Source organism: Rhynchophorus ferrugineus, unplaced genomic scaffold (assembly GCF_030347505.1).
Source record: "Rhynchophorus ferrugineus isolate W39M unplaced genomic scaffold, kcgeb_rfMv2 rfM9, whole genome shotgun sequence".
In the NCBI taxonomy this organism is placed as follows: Eukaryota; Metazoa; Arthropoda; class Insecta; order Coleoptera; family Curculionidae; genus Rhynchophorus; species Rhynchophorus ferrugineus.
Window position 1 is genome coordinate 39,991,832 of NW_027472588.1, and position 19,142 is coordinate 40,010,973.

Consider the following 19,142-nt stretch of genomic DNA (forward strand, 5'->3'; position numbering starts at 1 on the left):
ATCATCATCATCATCAAAAGAGGGTTTAATTTAGTTACAATCCCATGCTTCTCCAAATATTTCCATAGCTTCCTTGTCACTGACAAGAAGAATGCAGATTTAGAAATTCCAAATCACAAAAGAATCGAGAAGCGTGAAAAAGTAAACCACGATTTCTAAATTATATTTCAATGAAGTACATTGCTAAATACAATGTATTATGTTTAAACATTAAAAATGCAAATTACTTGTATTACAAAGTATTGTCTATCACATCTTTCAGACAAGACTTTTACAATGTCTGTATCCATATATCTATTGAAACTATCGACGAATCGACAAATTTTTTCGAATCTTCATAAAAAGTGTAGCGCTGCTCAGATAGGTCACGACTCATATGTTGGAATAAGTAGTAATCAGAAGGAGCAAGGTCTGGAGAGTACGGCAGGTGTGATAGCAATTCCCATTTTATATGTGATCGAGCCTTGGCATGCTGAAGAATGGCATTCTTCCATCAAAAATCCAGAACATTAGTCCCCATGACTTTTTTCGCCTTGGATTATCGTAATGTATCCACTATTCATAACCAGTACCTATACGATGCAAAAAAAACCTAAAACACATAACCAAACGCATTTCAATGTCTCTTAGCTTCAACTCATAAGACACAAAATATCCAAGGTTTTGGATCATTTCCATGTTCTTCGAGCGATTGGAAATGGTTTCTTGTGTTACTCCCAACAATTATCCATATTCTTCTTGCGTTTTACACCGAACATCGTCGAGAAATGCCTTCAAAGCCATGTTCTTAATTTTGTTTTGGCTTTAAATCATATATCAATTGTCGCCTTTGGGTTTCAACGATGTAGTAGTGGTGATATTGAGGTCAATAACAAAGAATGGCCAAAAGGAGGACCAAAGACTTTCGACGACGAAGAACTGGAAGACTTATTCGATAAAAATACAGCTCAAACGACTCGAAGAGCTTCCAAACAGTTTAGAGGTTGATGTCACCTGTTTTCACAAGCTTACATACGATGGGGAATATTCCATCCAGGGAAAAAGAAGGAAAATGGTTAACAACGAAGTAACAGAAAATATTATTTTGAATATCGCAGTTTCATTGCTTGTTGGGCAAGAAGGGAGAGTCCCGTGGAGCAAAAGTTGTAGAAAATGTTGGAAAACACTTTGATTAACACACATCGCACTAATTTCTCTCAAAAATACCATTTTAATGTAAAAACATGACCAGGACACACGCAAACACCTAAAATAACGCGGACTTTTTCATTACACGGCAAATCACGTTTTGATCGGTCCCGGTATCAGTCACACCTTCAACGTCGACCAGACGTTACGCAAAATCATGGCGTTACAACCTTCATCGATCGTGTTCAAGGGCGAAGGCGGTAAACGATACCGTTTAAAAATAATTTTATAGCTATTTGTTTAAGATAGATCGAGAGGGCGTCGATTACGTAACGTCAACAATCACCAAAATATCGTTAATCGTTCGTAAATAGACGACGTACAACGCACCACCGATATTTGTACCGATCGAACAGGTATACATCGAGCAGATACGACGGCCAAACTCATTGTTAACCCGTATTAGGATGCTGGTTAGGCTGAATGGGATTTTTTGCGCGCTAGTTTTTGTACGTCTGGTATAAAACCTGTTACTACCGGCTCGAACCGCCTATCTTACACCATCGATTATTATTCGCGAGAAACGACATTTTTTCACGTTGAATTCGATTTGTTTTTTGGTCGAAACCACGTGTCCGAAACGTCATGCTTTTCGACCGTTTTCAGAAATGATCTTGAGCGCAGAAAATAAAGATATATAGTCTGATCAAAGTTATTTTGTACATACGTCATTTAAATTTGTGACATCAGAACGTTCAGTTCAGTTTGGATTTCATTGACAACAAAATTCTAATCTAAATAAAATAATTGAACAAAAATGTTATCAGATATAATTTATTTTAACATTAGAGTATATCTAAAAACTACAGTTAATTATACAGCCACAATAGTTTATAGGTTAGAGTTATAACCTCTTATCACTATTGCATACGTCTCGAACTACTAAGACAGTAGTGTGTCTCTTTTTAACTAGAATAAAACGAGAAGGAATATATTGTCTGATTCTAAAACAAATTTAGAAATTGCGGCAGGCAATACATTAAACATCTTGATGACGTGTGTACAAAAAAACATTAAATAGACTATTCATGTAGGAAGGATTGTATATTAAAAAACGAAACAAAACTATAGAAATAGAAAATGCATTATTTACCAATAATTCTTGCTCTAGCTCAGAAATGATATTTAAAAATAAACAGTGAGTAACTCAGGGAATCATTTATGAGCTCTTATAAGCGCAAAGTTTCTTTGCCTGGAAATTGATACTGGATTATTGATAAATATGTGTAATTTAAATAGTACAATTTTCATTAAAGTCGATCTCAATAATTGAATTGAAACACATGATATGTGTATAATAAATCTGTGTACCATTCTTTGCCTTAACTTACGAAACTTTTTCTATGAAAATACGACTAAAGTTCAACGGAATTGTTTGTTTTGGTGGATGAGAAAAGTCACTAGAACTTCATTACATGTATTGTGTGCTGTGTCACCTAAAAGTGATAAGATTTACATATATTAATTTAATATCTTTAAAAATAAAAATGTCCGTATATTCCCATATATTTCTGACGATTTGTTTCATATTTATTAAACATAATAATTAACACATTGAATAGTGTTCTTTGAACGAATAAAACATTCAAATGTCGAGTAGTATTGCTCATGCAGCAAATTACGGCCGGTCTAAGAAAACAGAAACATTTTCGAATTTATTAAAAACAGTACGAATCCAAATTTGGTTATAGTTTTGCCTTGTAAAATAGATTCAATAGAACTTGAGGTACGTCAATCGTGTCGGAAAAAGTAGTTTTGAGGAAAACAAAACGTTTACAAAGACGTGAAACAGCTATATCTCCGAAAATAATTCAAATTCCGAAAATCTTTGGAAGTACAGAGAAAAATGGATTTTCCCAAACACCTAGACTAGACTACAACCTTAAAATAAAAAAATTAAAATCCTCTTTTAAATTCACCGCTATAAACATTTCCGCCCTCTGGTGGTTACGAAGGGCAATTAAACTAGTACAGCGATAGTTTTTACTTCGTGGATCTCGGGTATGACACCGACCTAGTTAAGCTAGCGAATCCAACCAATACTACCGTCGCGGCATGATAAATTACTCTGACATTTGTTCATCGCGGCATCTTCTAAATACCAAGCAGAATGAGAAAAAAAAACCAAATCGAACCGATCATGGACGGACGGGCATTGCTCAAATTTAAATACAGAACTAATTGCCATTCGTAAGTGTTACGAACCGATTTTGTTGGCAGCGACGGCAACCAAACGACCGTCCAAGGTTAGTAATCAGTTTATTAAATATGTTGCAAAAGGTGGACGGGGCACGATTTTGTGTACTATCGACCAAAGACCATGGTCCGATGGTCGCTCAAATATGTTTTGGGCCTACAGGGATTAAAAGAGTTTTAGGCCGAATCGAACGGTCGTATGCTAATTTTTATAGCATTTTTAGTTTTTAAGTTATACAATGAAAAGTGTATTTTCAAAAAATTAATGAATTTCTGATTATGTCACATAGCTTGAAAACTATCGGTTCTAGGGCAATTTAACATGGATTTTCGTTTCATTCACCTCAAAATACATATATTCTGAGAGATTTATCCTTATCCGAGTTGTAAAAAATTTTGATACTTTTTCCATACATATAGTCGTGAAAATTTGCGATTTTTTGCCATTTTCAATATTTTTGCTTTCATTTCTATTTAAATAATCTCAGGATAATGAAAACTACACGGATTATAAAGAATTTTACGCTGAATCGAATGGTCGTATGCTAATTTTTATAGCACTTTTAGTTTTTAAGTTATACAATGAAAAGTGTATTTTCAAAAAATTAATGAATTTCTGATTACGTCACATAGCTTGAAAACTATCGGTTCTAGGGCAATTTAACATGGATTTTCGTTTCATTCACCTCAAAATACATATATTCTGAGAGATTTATCCTTATCCGAGATGTAAAAAATTTTGATAGTTTTTCCATACATATAGTCATGAAAATTTGCGATTTTTTGCCATTTTCAATGTTTTTGCTTTCATTTCTGTTTAAATAATCTCAGGATAATGAAAACTACAGGGATTATAAAGAATTTTACGCTGAATCGAATGGTCGTATGCTAATTTTTATAGCACTTTTAGTTTTTAAGTTATACAATGAAAAGTGTATTTTCAAAAAATTAATGAATTTCTGATTATGTCACATAGCTTGAAAACTATCGGTTCTAGGGCAATTTAACATGGATTTTCGTTTCATTCACCTCAAAATACATATATTCTGAGAGATTTATCCTTATCCGAGATGTAAAAAATTTTGATAGTTTTTCCATACATATAGTCGTGAAAATTTGCGATTTTTTGCCATTTTCAATGTTTTTGCTTTCATTTCTGTTTAAATAATCTCAGGATAATGAAAACTATACGGATTATAAAGAATTTTACGCCGAATCGAATGGTCGTATGCTAATTTTTATAGCATTTTTAGTTTTTAAGTTATACAATGAAAAGTGTATTTTCAAAAAATTAATGAATTTCTGATTATGTCACATAGCTTGAAAACTATCGGCTCTAGGGCAATTTAACATGGATTTTCGTTTCATTCACCTCAAAATACATATATTCTGAGAGATTTATCCTTATCCGAGATGTAAAAAATTTTGATAGTTTTTCCATACATATAGTCGTGAAAATTTGCGATTTTTTGCCATTTTCAATGTTTTTGCTTTCATTTCAGTTTAAATAACCTCAGGATAATGAAAACTACAAGGATTATAAAGAATTTTACGCTGAATCGAATGGTCGTATGCTAATTTTTATAGCATTTTTAGTTTTTAAGTTATACAATGAAAAGTGTATTTTCAAAAAATTAATGAATTTCTGATTATGTCACATAGCTTGAAAACTATCGGTTCTAGGGCAATTTAACATGGATTTTCGTTTCATTCACCTCAAAACACATATATTCTGAGAGATTTATCCTTATCCGAGATGTAAAAAATTTTGATACTTTTTCCATACATATAGTCGTGAAAATTTGCGATTTTTTGCCATTTTCAATGTTTTTGCTTTCATTTCTGTTTAAATAATCTCAGGATAATGAAAACTACAGGGATTATAAAGAATTTTACGCCGAATCGAATGGTCGTATGCTAATTTTTATAGCATTTTTAGTTTTTAAGTTATACAATGAAAAGTGTATTTTCAAAAAATTAATGAATTGCTGATTATGTCACATAGCTTGAAAACTATCGGTTCTAGGGCAATTTAACATGGATTTTCGTTTCATTCACCTCAAAATACATATATTCTGAGAGATTTATCCTTATCCGAGATGTAAAAAATTTTGATACTTTTTCCATACATATAGTCGTGAAAATTTGCGATTTTTTGCCATTTTCAATATTTTTGCTTTCATTTCTGTTTAAATAATCTCAGGATAATGAAAACTATACGGATTATAAAGAATTTTACGCTGAATCGAATGGTCGTATGCTAATTTTTATAGCATTTTTAGTTTTTAAGTTATACAATGAAAAGTGTATTTTCAAAAAATTAATGAATTTCTGATTATGTCACATAGCTTGAAAACTATCGGCTCTAGGGCAATTTAACATGGATTTTCGTTTCATTCACCTCAAAATACATATATTCTGAGAGATTTATCCTTATCCGAGATGTAAAAAATTTTGATACTTTTTCCATACATATAGTCGTGAAAATTTGCGATTTTTTGCCATTTTCAATATTTTTGCTTTCATTTCTGTTTAAATAATCTCAGGATAATGAAAACTATACGGATTATAAAGAATTTTACGCTGAATCGAATGGTCGTATGCTAATTTTTATAGCATTTTTAGTTTTTAAGTTATACAATGAAAAGTGTATTTTCAAAAAATTAATGAATTTCTGATTATGTCACATAGCTTGAAAACTATCGGCTCTAGGGCAATTTAACATGGATTTTCGTTTTATTCACCTCAAAATACATATATTCTGAGAGATTTATCCTTATCCGAGATGTAAAAAATTTTGATACTTTTTCCATACATATAGTCGTGAAAATTTGCGATTTTTTGCCATTTTCAATGTTTTTGCTTTCATTTCTGTTTAAATAATCTCAGGATAATGAAAACTATACGGATTATAAAGAATTTTACGCCGAATCGAATGGTCGTATGCTAATTTTTATAGCATTTTTAGTTTTTAAGTTATACAATGAAAAGTGTATTTTCAAAAAATTAATGAATTTCTGATTATGTCACATAGCTTGAAAACTATCGGCTCTAGGGCAATTTAACATGGATTTTCGTTTCATTCACCTCAAAATACATATATTCTGAGAGATTTATCCTTATCCGAGATGTAAAAAATTTTGATACTTTTTCCATACATATAGTCGTGAAAATTTGCGATTTTTTGCCATTTTCAATATTTTTGCTTTCATTTCTGTTTAAATAATCTCAGGATAATGAAAACTATACGGATTATAAAGAATTTTACGCTGAATCGAATGGTCGTATGCTAATTTTTATAGCATTTTTAGTTTTTAAGTTATACAATGAAAAGTGTATTTTCAAAAAATTAATGAATTTCTGATTATGTCACATAGCTTGAAAACTATCGGCTCTAGGGCAATTTAACATGGATTTTCGTTTTATTCACCTCAAAATACATATATTCTGAGAGATTTATCCTTATCCGAGATGTAAAAAATTTTGATACTTTTTCCATACATATAGTCGTGAAAATTTGCGATTTTTTGCCATTTTCAATGTTTTTGCTTTCATTTCTGTTTAAATAATCTCAGGATAATGAAAACTATACGGATTATAAAGAATTTTACGCCGAATCGAATGGTCGTATGCTAATTTTTATAGCATTTTTAGTTTTTAAGTTATACAATGAAAAGTGTATTTTCAAAAAATTAATGAATTTCTGATTATGTCACATAGCTTGAAAACTATCGGTTCTAGGGCAATTTAACATGGATTTTCGTTTCATTCACCTCAAAATACATATATTCTGAGAGATTTATCCTTATCCGAGATGTAAAAAATTTTGATAGTTTTTCCATACGTATAGTCGTGAAAATTTGCGATTTTTTGCCATTTTCAATATTTTTGCTTTCATTTCTGTTTAAATAATCTCAGGATAATGAAAACTATACGGATTATAAAGAATTTTACGCTGAATCGAATGGTCGTATGCTAATTTTTATAGCATTTTTAGTTTTTAAGTTATACAATGAAAAGTGTATTTTCAAAAAATTAATGAATTTCTGATTATGTCACATAGCTTGAAAACTATCGGCTCTAGGGCAATTTAACATGGATTTTCGTTTTATTCACCTCAAAATACATATATTCTGAGAGATTTATCCTTATCCGAGATGTAAAAAATTTTGATACTTTTTCCATACATATAGTCGTGAAAATTTGCGATTTTTTGCCATTTTCAATGTTTTTGCTTTCATTTCTGTTTAAATAATCTCAGGATAATGAAAACTACAGGGACTATAAAGAATTTTACGTCGAATCGAATGGGCAAGGTTTAAATCGATTGTCGATAGCCAAATAGCGCATATTTTTTCAAAGACCTACGGATTTGCCAATCCCAAACCCTCATTTTACAAAAAAAAATCAGTAACTCTTTAAAATAAAGCATTATAATTCGCATATTTTAGTAAACAAGATTAGAAACAACATTAGATCATCAAAGGAAAAGCGAGAATCTATGAAATATAACAAAAAAGATTGCAAAACCAAAACAAAATCGGTTAAAATAGAGTAAATATAAACATGAAATTGTAGGAAAATTAGAAATATCCAAATGGCCGGCTTGGTGCCGTAGTGGTAAAGGCGACAAGACGGTCCACCTATCGTTGCGATAGTCGCGGGTTCGAATCTTGCTTGGACAATAAAAAAATATCCAAATGTAAAGAAATAAAATATGATGCAAAACAATGCAGCTATTTATTGGACCATTTTTGTTTTATTTACACTCTGGTAACACTTCCACCATTGATATTAAAATAGATTTAACAAGACATGGATTAATTTGGTCTAACATTTTTTCAACAAATATCAATATGATATCGGAGACAAAAATAAAGAGACAGAACTGTCGAATTTATGATTTAGTAAACACAAATGTAAATCCTCTTCGAAGGATCAATGTTTGATGTGGACTTTTGAATGATTACCCTCTGCTTCTCTCAAAATAAAAACAGTAATTGACAAAAAAAAACGCAAGTCGGACACTTTTCGATCAACACCGGTAATAAAAACGGAGGATTTATTTTAAATCGATATCCCTGACATAGAAATATTATAAAGTTTCGTTGCTCAATAGGTGCTGTGATGTAAGACGGCAACATTTGTCAAGGTAAAACGCTTAATACAAAAGGATCATTTATTAAACAGTTGCGGCGGTAATTCGCAATATAAATTTCGACGACAACGGCGATGGGTTGGTTAGCTTCGGTTTGGTGGAACTAGGATATTGATAGCGAGCGCCTGATAAGGAAGAATGAATGGTAACACGCGTGAGTGTCTGCGTATGCGTAAGAGTGTGAATGTAAAACCGAGGCTATCGGGGTGCGGAGTGCTATATGTTGTCATACGTATTAACACCTTTGAAAAAACATATATGAGAATGATATATGAAAGTAAATTTTATGGAACTGTCAAAAATGTAATGGTTTCCTTGTAAAAAACAGAAAAATCACCTAGAACTCACCTAGACAATCGCCAGCTTTCATTTCTACCGAACAACTGCGATAGGATAATGTCTCATATCGAAGGAAAACGGTAACATATTGGAGATTCATGGTTTCGACTTCACTCCATTTTATTAACAAAGAAATATTGAACCAGATGCCATAGCTGAAGCATATTTCGCAGAGATAAAGATTGCACAACTGTTTAGAGCTATATCGCACAAATTTCTGTGCCAAATGTTCATTTTTTGGAGGTTAACGATATCCCATAATGCAGAATATTCGAAGTACTTCATCGACTATTAAGTAAACAGAGTTAATCTACCATTCTAACCAACATATTATCGAAAATAGAAACAAATAACAAAAAAATCTTGAGGTAATTGAAAATAAGTTCTTATATTTGAACATCACGTTAGACAAAAAGCAGGATAGATTAGACTTAAAATCAAGGAACTGTACTGGTTAGTTGGAAGATATTCCCAACTTGACCAAAAATCGAAAAGATTGGTTCATCAATAAAATCAAACGAACCAGTAATCCATCGATTACTGGTTCGTACAAAACAAAGTTCTTTACCAACCAACGAAGAACTACATTATGGCCTCGAAATCAAATGGATTTACGAAGTTATTCAAGATATCGCCTTAAAATATGAGATAAGGCTACATAACTTGGATTTTTATAAATTAAGATTGTACTAGCATACCTTAGGTAAAATGCAAATAATTTTTAAAAAATTAATATAGCAGTATAAGAAAGATAAACTCGTCGTAATGTTTCCAACTGTATCCAGTTTTATTATTTTGAAAAAGGGTTTAGTAACATCTCGACTACAGATGTAAAATGGCACATTACCCATTGCCGTCAAGTATCAACATTTATCCATTGTAATGTAACACAAAACACAATTTTAACGGTACCGTACTAACGCTCGCTGCATGTCTCTAATAAATGTGTTATTTGTTTTCGAGAGAGAGCGAGAGAGAGAGAGAGAGAGAGAGAGAACTTATTACAGTAATAACCCGTAAGTGGAATGCTCAATATAATGAGATCTGAGACCAATCCTTTTCGGGTTACGAAACAGACCTGATAGATAGCAGGTTGCAAAAGATATTAGCCTAACCGATTAAGGAGAACAAAAAGATTGCTCCACATACAATGTGGCGTAAAGATATAGTTGCCTCGTTCGCGCCACCCTGTGGTCGAAATAATAATAAATATATACAGGGCAATAAAACAAGTTACAAGTTTGGATCTCGTGATGACTATCAACCTGAAACTCGTTTAAAATGAATCACATAGCTTTTCACGACTAAATGACGTAAATGTTGCTAAAAGTGAATGTTATTCCATTCAAATCCTTCGATTTTATATCCCCTATCATTAAAGATAATACGCCTTCATTTTCATCAGAAATTCAACTCATGTCCTTCCGTCACATTCATCTGATCCAGCTTCATCATTTAACACAGCTTTCGAATGAAGCCAATTCGAATCAAAAACGACTTTAAACCATATTTCAGAAATCCTATTCAACAAATGTCGCGAAGGCGAACGTTGGTAAAAATAACCAGAGCAAAAGTGACAGAAATGCAAAAATCTAAAGGGTAACATCTTAAAAGAGTTAAGAACTAATTTAGCTCCTTGACTATAATTGATCAAAAATAGTGAAAATAGTGTATGATTAAAACAAGAAGGTATTGTAACATCAAAACTACTACCGAAGATAATTAACTACATTTGAGAGGCCGATATTCATTAACCTACCGGCAAATATACTGAGGCAGTCGTGAAATGAATTTTATATAATTAAGTACGACCAATGAACAATCTCATCAACTCATCTGTTGTGATGCTTTCCGGCCACCAACCGAATTTTGTAACTAGTGTAGTAACATGAGGCCAATATGGATCCATTTAATTAAGGTAACAGTTTAAAAAAGCTTCTCATATTAATACACTTAATTAAATATTCAATAGCTTACGAAAGCTATCGAGCAAAACGCACCAATTGATAAGAAGCATTAAATATTTAAAATACTAACTTCAAAATACTTCAGCGTCAAATACGTGAAATACCAAGTATGTATTTCTATTATAATTATATAAGTAATCAAAATACTGCCCAATCCTGATTGCAATAATAGCTGAGAAAAAACAATAGATCTCTCAATAGTGAACTAGAACAAACTTACGAACTTAAAAGCAGAAAAAAAAAGCATTTAAAGTTTTATTACACCCGAAACTCAGAAATCAAAACAAACCACCTAAAGAATATCTCGGCAACCATGCGGCTCTTGATTCCTGACACCCGACCCCGCAGGGAAAAGGTCAAGTAGCCCGTGATTATACAAAACAAACGCACCGTTGATTGTGGTTTTACGTTTCCCCGATGTTTACGTCTGGCGCGGAGAAAAGTAACACTTGAACGTAATTTTTACGAAGAGTAGGTCTTTATGGGACCGGGTCTGGTTCTTTACCAGTTTTTTAATTGGCCGATTAAGGAACAAACAACTTCTGGAAATCGTTTCACGTATTAAAGGTTCGTTGTACTGAGGAACGTGAGTGTGTGTCAAAAATGCGGTATAGATTGAGCATAATATTATCCGTACCTGTTAGTTTGGAGTTAACGTTAACAAATCCGTCGGCTTTAACTCATCATATAAATCAGAATATTCGAGGAAATTACACCGAAAATGAGTTCATCAAAAAGAAATAGTGATACGACGTCCAAAACAAATAAATAGCGCCTGTGGCGAATAAAAGTACGAACAAATGTCTAGAATTGCAATATATAAAGTATAATTAATATAAATTATATTAATTTTGTATTATTTCGGCGTCTCAGGCAACGAAATCAGTCAAAAAAGTGTTGAAATCACTTGGATGGGAGGTTTTATCACACCCCCATACTATCCAGGCCTTGTTCCATCCGACTACCATCTTTTCACATCTTTTCTTTTGGGATGGCATCCCTAAATTGCCAGCGAAATATATAGAAACAAGAGGTATCTAATTTGAATAAGTACATTTAACTATCCATCGTAAATAACGTGATTTCTCTAGCGAAAAAAAAACGGTTAGACATAGCTATGTATGTTGGAAATTGTTAGAAAATCGAATTTAAATTATTCCCAGTCATCTTGTGTATGAAATCAACGTGTATATGAAAATTCATTATGGTTTTCAAATTTTGTGATTGGGAAGCCTTCTTCCTTACTAATGTTAAAATGCTCTCTTTGGTTATGATATAATCTACATTCAAGAAGGCTTCCTCTTCAAAAAAAGTTATATACCGTTGAAATCAGAAAAATATGATGAGACCCTAATAGGCGAAATATATTCTATAAAAATAAATTCAATTTATTCAGTTGTTATACAGTATACAACCAGTTGACAGACATTACGAAACAGAAATAACTCTTTTGTCAACCAACTACATCGGTATTCTTAATAGGGAATTCAATTTTCTTTCGAGCTTTCGTCTACGCGTCGTCGTTCCCCCAGGCACTGTGAACTTGAACTTGTTACCTTCATACGCATTTCAGTCAGGTCAGGGTTAATGAATGCGCGAAACTGGTATGCTTCGGATGACTACCGGCCCTTCTAACGTTGAATATTTGCAAAGAGCGAGAAGTTTTACTCGTGAGAAATTCACTATATGTGGACTGGTATTCGCTACGATCAAATAAACATCGAAAACGGCGGGAAATCCTCGACTACTGATTTATTCACCCCAATACCTTGAAAGCTATTTTTAGACACTGTTTTAGGCTAGTACAGCCAAGTACAGTCCATAATAATTTCATTTTTAACCAGAAGTGTACCACGTTGTTTAGTAAAATCACATTGTTTTGTTTAATTTATTTTAACTGAGTATAAACTATTTTTCAGACATTATGGTCGAACATCAATCTGGTAAACAAAAAAAAGTTTTAACTCACATTAACCAAAAAATAGAGAACTAGAGTTTGATTTATAGACAAGTAATGAAAAATTAGAGGACTGTATAGAAATCAGTTCCTGATTAACAAAATAAAGTTCTTAACATAAGCGAAAAATTCTGTATAACCCAGCAATTAGCTGTATTCTTCCACAATAATTAAACCGATAGAATTTATTAAATTAAAAAGATGACTTTAGGTTAATTCTGTCAGAAAAATTTGTACATCGAACTGTTCTCATAATAAACCAATTTATTCTGTATACAGTATCTTAAAGTTCATATTATTAAATTAAAATAATCAGAGACGACTATCTATATAGATAAAAATGAATTGCCACATATTAACTTCAGCCAGGTTATAACCACTACACCAAATTGGACAATTAATTTTTTGTTGTGTTCATTATTGTCAGGACAAGGCTTGTACGAAGAAAAATTTTAAAAAATTTACGGAAATCCTTACTCGTCTAGTCCCGTACTCGTCTATTAAGGCAAGTACAACAGAACAGTAGTAATAAATTAATTTGTAAATTAAGATTGTCTATGCATATCTAATGTAACTATTCCAACGAATGAATATTGCTTTTTGAAACAGAAAACAGGCAGAATCATACTAACTACACTATCTCAGATGGATTATTTTGATATATCTAGAGAGTCGTTTGTTTAAAAGGAACCTTCGTCTTTGTTCGACGGGATCAGAGATCGTAAGAACGGGCCTGACGTCAAGTTATCAATAAATAGCACCTGAGCAAAGGCTTGAAGGTGCAGGCGCGAACATATTTTTAGCAGGTTACTTGTGGGATACCATCGAAACGACGAGATACGACAAACAAATCCGGGTGGCTGCTTATCGGGATTTTCCTGTCTAAATAACGCGGCGTAATTGGTAACGAGCAGGAAACAATAGAAATATTTAAACGCCACCTACGTCACGAAGCGACAGCGTTGTGAAATTAGCCGCGTATGGAGATAAAATGAAAAATATATTGGCGAACCAACAACAAGCAGTTTTGCGTCAAGGTACGCTTTTTATCGATACCTGAATAGGCTGATGGAAAGGATAAAACAGATTGTAAGAAGAAAACACCTAATACCTACATACTATTTAGGTTTTTTAACAAGCATTCGACTGGTCAATCGTCGGTGCATAGAATAAAAGATGTAATTAAAGAAGCCTATAAAGGTAAAAAGGTATATTCTCTGCTTATTCTTAGTATTACAACCATGGGATAACATCAGAAGAAGACAGGGACTCAAAAGAATCAAACCAATTGATCCTCTGTAGTGAAACGATAGTAAAAGGACTCCACAGAAAGTCTTGATCGGCCAGAACTGCATATACGCATTTGTTCTAGTCTAGCTCGACACATTTCACAGCTACGCATCCTTTTCTATATACGCCTTCTTTACGAGAATTGTGGTTAGAAGTCATTTTTAGGTTAATTTTATATTTCCGTTTTGTTGAGGTAATATAATTATTTCATAGGGAAAATTAGCGGCAGATAATGCGCAAATAAGTGTATGAGGTATGAAATATTAGAAAAATATTATGATTTTATAACGCTAATTTTGTAGATCGCTATGGAACAAAGGGTATATTTTTATGTTAAATAAAATGGGAACAGAACTTACTTGAAGATTATAGTAAAGGTAAGAATGTAATATGGTCATTTTTGGATATACTTATATGTTTCTGATTTTACAGATATATCAAAAGATGAAAAAGTGTCATGAATTTTCAGAATAGTATAAATATACATAAACATTATCCCACCCGAGACACCTATATGACTGATGGGTCTTCCTAGATATATCTTAGATTTAAGTTATTGTAAAGAGAACTTTTAGGTGAGTCAGTAACATACATCTATTATGATGTTACACATTAGCCATGACCAGAGGACTATCGATTAATGTACATTGTTTCACAACGAGTTATATAAGTCCCAATCTTAAAGACTCTGAATGCTATTAATAACATCAATATTATATCATCATTCTTCAATTTTAAATCAGTTTCCCCTCATTGGCTGAAAGTTATAGACTATATATTAGTCGACCAAACAACTACAAAGAACCATTGTGGTCTTCAGAGAAACACCATATTCCTTAGTAAATACAAAATCATTTATCCTAAGCCATTGAAAACATCATGAAATAAATTAAAGTGTCAGAACGTATTTAAAGAAAAACACTATCCACTTGTATTAATCATGTTTTACTAGTTGTAAATAATTGCATCACTATCTGAAATTTTGCATATAAATATCTAATGTTGTGCTATCTAGATCGCCTTTATTAATCATTTAACTAGAAATAATGACTGGTGCCTACATGCTCGTTATTGTTATTTCACTCCAAACAAGGACAAAGGTTACGTCTCGCTACTTTTCGATGAGGCATTGAATTATTTGTTGGAATGCAAATTGCAATAAATTAACTAAAATCTCTAGAAATCTAAAGAATTAGAAGGAACTATTATTTGATGTGATGAGTGGTGCATACGTACTTGTTATTGTTAGTTCGCACCAAACAAGAACAAGAATTACGTCTCGTTACTTTTCGATGAGGCATTATATTTCCAGAAATATTAAGTTGATCAGGCATAACAGAAAATGAGAAATATATGTTACACAACTATTTGAAAAATTGCCGTGAGAACATCATTCGAAATCCAGGATAGGTAAAAATCGATCGAAACAATTTATCATTCGATGATCTAACATTAACAAATCTGACACACGCCTACTTCAAAATTGATGAAAATCGATATTTCAACGAGTTTCAACTGAAAGAACTACGAACTCATCAAATATTACTCACGCTGGAAACTAATGGATATTTCAACGAAACATGACAAATTAAAACGCTTAAACATGCAACAATGGGTACTTCCTATTACACCACTATTTGCAAATTTACGCCTTATATAGTAAAATAGAACTCGAAGTATACAAGGCTGGATGACAACTGCAAAAAATAACAACTTAACAATAAAATAACAAAGGAATATCCCATCCTAAATAAACTATATAAATAGATTGACGGTATTGTTCCCTACACCGTAAAATACAATATACCGTCCAAAAATATCCATACCCCACTAAATATTCATTTATATTTCATCATATTTAGATACGATACATTTTTACACGAAAAAAGTAGAGGACGTATATAGGTTATGACCTAAATTCATTATCCCAAAGAAATTAGGGTTACTCCGTTCCGTTCATCTCGAGCATAAAAAGGGTAACGACAATCGTTCTTTACCTATTAAAACAGGTGTGACGCGAACTTACTTTATTTAGATTAGGACATCTCGTACTATGATCTCATTATTGCAATAGTATCGCCAATATTTGATCGTGTATGCTATTATATGTAAGGAAATGTCACAATTACATTAGGACACGTCGCTACAGGAATATATAAAAGAACGACGCTTGGCCAAAACTAATCAACACGTTTTAAATGATACAAACAATATATTCGTATATCATCTAAATTAAATAACAATAAATCATTGAGGCGACAACAAGCGGCAACGCCGCCCGGCGCTCTGCACACATACCATTCGTCTATTACATCATGCGAGGTTGCCGCGCGTTCTCGAAAATAATAGAAGTAAACAAGCGATGATGAAAGTTCCCTGATAACTTACCTTACAAACTAATTCCTGATTCGTGTTCACGTCGATACACCGATACAAAGAACTACCGACGGCCTGTTCAAACAACTGATATTTATCGGCTACCAGGGCACTTTCCAAACAGTCACTATCACAGTTTTGATCGCTAATCACGGTTCCCGGCTGGGTGGGTTTATCACTGTTGCTGTTGTTCGCGGTGCTGCTGCCGGTGGTGGTTATTCGTGGTCCCCGCACATCACACCTAGTGTGGATGATGCGTTTGATCACGGTATCCATCATCACCGGCATGTCCTGGGCTTGGACATCGCTGCCGGTCTGTTTCTCGACCTCCTGCAGTCTGGTCGCCGGAGTGTCCTGCACGTTTTGCATGTTGACGTGCGGTCGCGACAGGTAAACAACGAGGATTTCGCCGCGGCAAGTTCGGACGTGATAACGGGCGAAATCCGACCCACTGAAAGCGAAAAAACGTCGAGAAAATTACATTGGAATCGGGAAAGATTGTTCGGGCGATTTTTCGAAGGTTTTTGACTAGAAAACTACCAACGAGAAACAATCGAAACATCAAGGAGGCGGCGGCGCCGTCCTTTGTTTACATGGCTACTAGATATGCACAATAACAATCTTCCGAGTTAAAAGGACAATAAGAATCGAAGTTAGCCGGTCGTGACACAAAGAATGAGGCGCCGCTATCGAACAAAAACAAAGAGATTCGCATGGTCTTAATTTTTTTTCTCCGATAATTTTCCTCGGTGTATCTGTCCATACGAAACGTTGAGATTGCCCAACGTTCGCGATTAATTACACGGCTATTAGTCGAATGTTCAAAAAACCTTCGAAAAATTGCGACAGAATTTATTGGAGAGGTCGGAAAGAACCACCAAGTGACATTGCACACACACAGGCTTACCTTGAAACGATATTTCGTCCGCAAAAAGACGAATATAATCCGAAACGAAAATGTTCGGCGACTTCCAACGATAACACCAACCGAATCGCACTAAATATACATGCACTGAAACAATTACGGGGCGAGACACAATACAAATCCTCCTCGCGATATGTTTTCAATACGTAATCGACGAATAACAAAGCACAGCCATGGATAACACGATTTCTAGAGAACGAACGGGCGTACACACTCCACGATCGGCATGGTTCGTCTGATCACGGACGATCCGTCGTCTCGCCAAACTAGCTTGGGACGCTAACGGCGTTGCCAGGTCGTCGATCTGATCAGAAGGATCCAAGAATTAATTACTCTGTTAAGAAATTTAAACAATTTTTCATATAAATATCGGTATGTAGTCTAAAATATGTTAAATGTTTTTCTATCTATACAACTAATACATTACTTATTATGAAAATATATGAAAAAATTGCATATATTTATTTATTTATTTTTATTTAAAAATCAAACATTAACTGTTTCAACAAATACTCATAAAAACAAATGTATTAATCGATCATCAAATAGTAATTGAAAAAAAGCAACCAAACTACAGGACAAAGAAATAACACCAAAAAACTAAGACAAGATCCGAAACGAAATACACTTGACGCTGATGGCATCGTAGCAGATAAACCTTCGGTTTTCTTCGTTCGAACTCGTGCCCGCCCGCTTGTATTGGTTCTATTCGAATTCGAATTTATGGATATCACTTTACCTTTTATTTATTATTCCTATTAGAAATTACTTATTTTGATGCGATCTGAATTCTTGGAATTATCAAGTAGATCCGGAAAGGTACGTTTTACTTTTTTCCTTATCAGTTATTTCGCTTTATTCTACATTTGTTAGAAATGAAATCCTAGGAATGTATATTAGAACCGAATTAAATTAAGAGATTCCTCATCGCAAAAAATAAATACAAGCAAGGATGTCTCGATAGCTTGCGTAAAAACTGATGAATTAATTATGATATAAGTTTAACCTTAAGACAATTATGCGTTTACTGATAATAAGGTTTAAATTAGCGTTGTTTTCTAACTGGGTTTTCGAAAACGAGTAAATAAATTAATTAGGTATGTCGAATTCGGGCGAAACAAACAAAAATATTTGTCGTTCGATTCGTACGTCACAATCTGACAGTTGGAGGTAGGAATTATTGTTTTACACGGTAAAAATGAAAACTATTAATGATTTTGGTCAGTTTTAAGTTCCCGGTGGGTTTATATATTCTTTCCGTAAGAACGTTTCCGGTTCCGCTCGATTTTATAGACACTTATTGATTACGTTAGGTAATTTCTACTGTAGTAGCAGTCAGGAAGGTCAGATATAGTCAGATTATCCTCCATCTACCTGGTTTTAAAGTTTCTTTTGATGACGGAAGTGCGTGGTGGTTATTGACAGATAATTATATTGTCAGGAAAATATTTTCGTTGTACCTACAGCTTGTGTTTCGGGTCAGAAGACGTACGTGCCAGATAATGCGATTTTTATCCTTTTTGCATTGGTTTAAATGGATTTAGTCGTACATAAATTTGTTTGTAACTGATAGATTAGGATTTGTTTTCTAGAAAAAATAAAACTACTGATGTTTGCCTTTTACTATCAATATTAATGAGTCAGTACCTTTTTTTTTCAATGTACTGATGATATAATTTATTGTGTCATCTAAAAAACATAATGTAATAATATATTTGAGGTAGGACTTAGTTGTTAAGGATTTTC

The 19,142-nt window shown here is 33.2% G+C and overlaps 1 protein-coding gene across 1 annotated transcript in view; it reads right to left on the bottom strand.

Moving 5' to 3' along the window:
• Positions 1–18,029, bottom strand: part of trbl (tribbles) — a 105,619-nt gene extending 87,590 nt beyond the window's left edge. Inside the window, exons 1-2 of the mRNA XM_076415023.1 lie at positions 17,379–18,029; positions 16,484–16,922 (exon numbers count right to left, since the gene is read on the bottom strand). Coding sequence (XP_076271138.1) covers positions 16,484–16,840 — 357 coding nt within the window. The 5' untranslated portion in view covers positions 16,841–16,922; positions 17,379–18,029. The remainder of the gene's footprint in view (positions 1–16,483; positions 16,923–17,378) is intronic.
• Between the last annotated feature and the right edge of the window lie 1,113 nt (positions 18,030–19,142).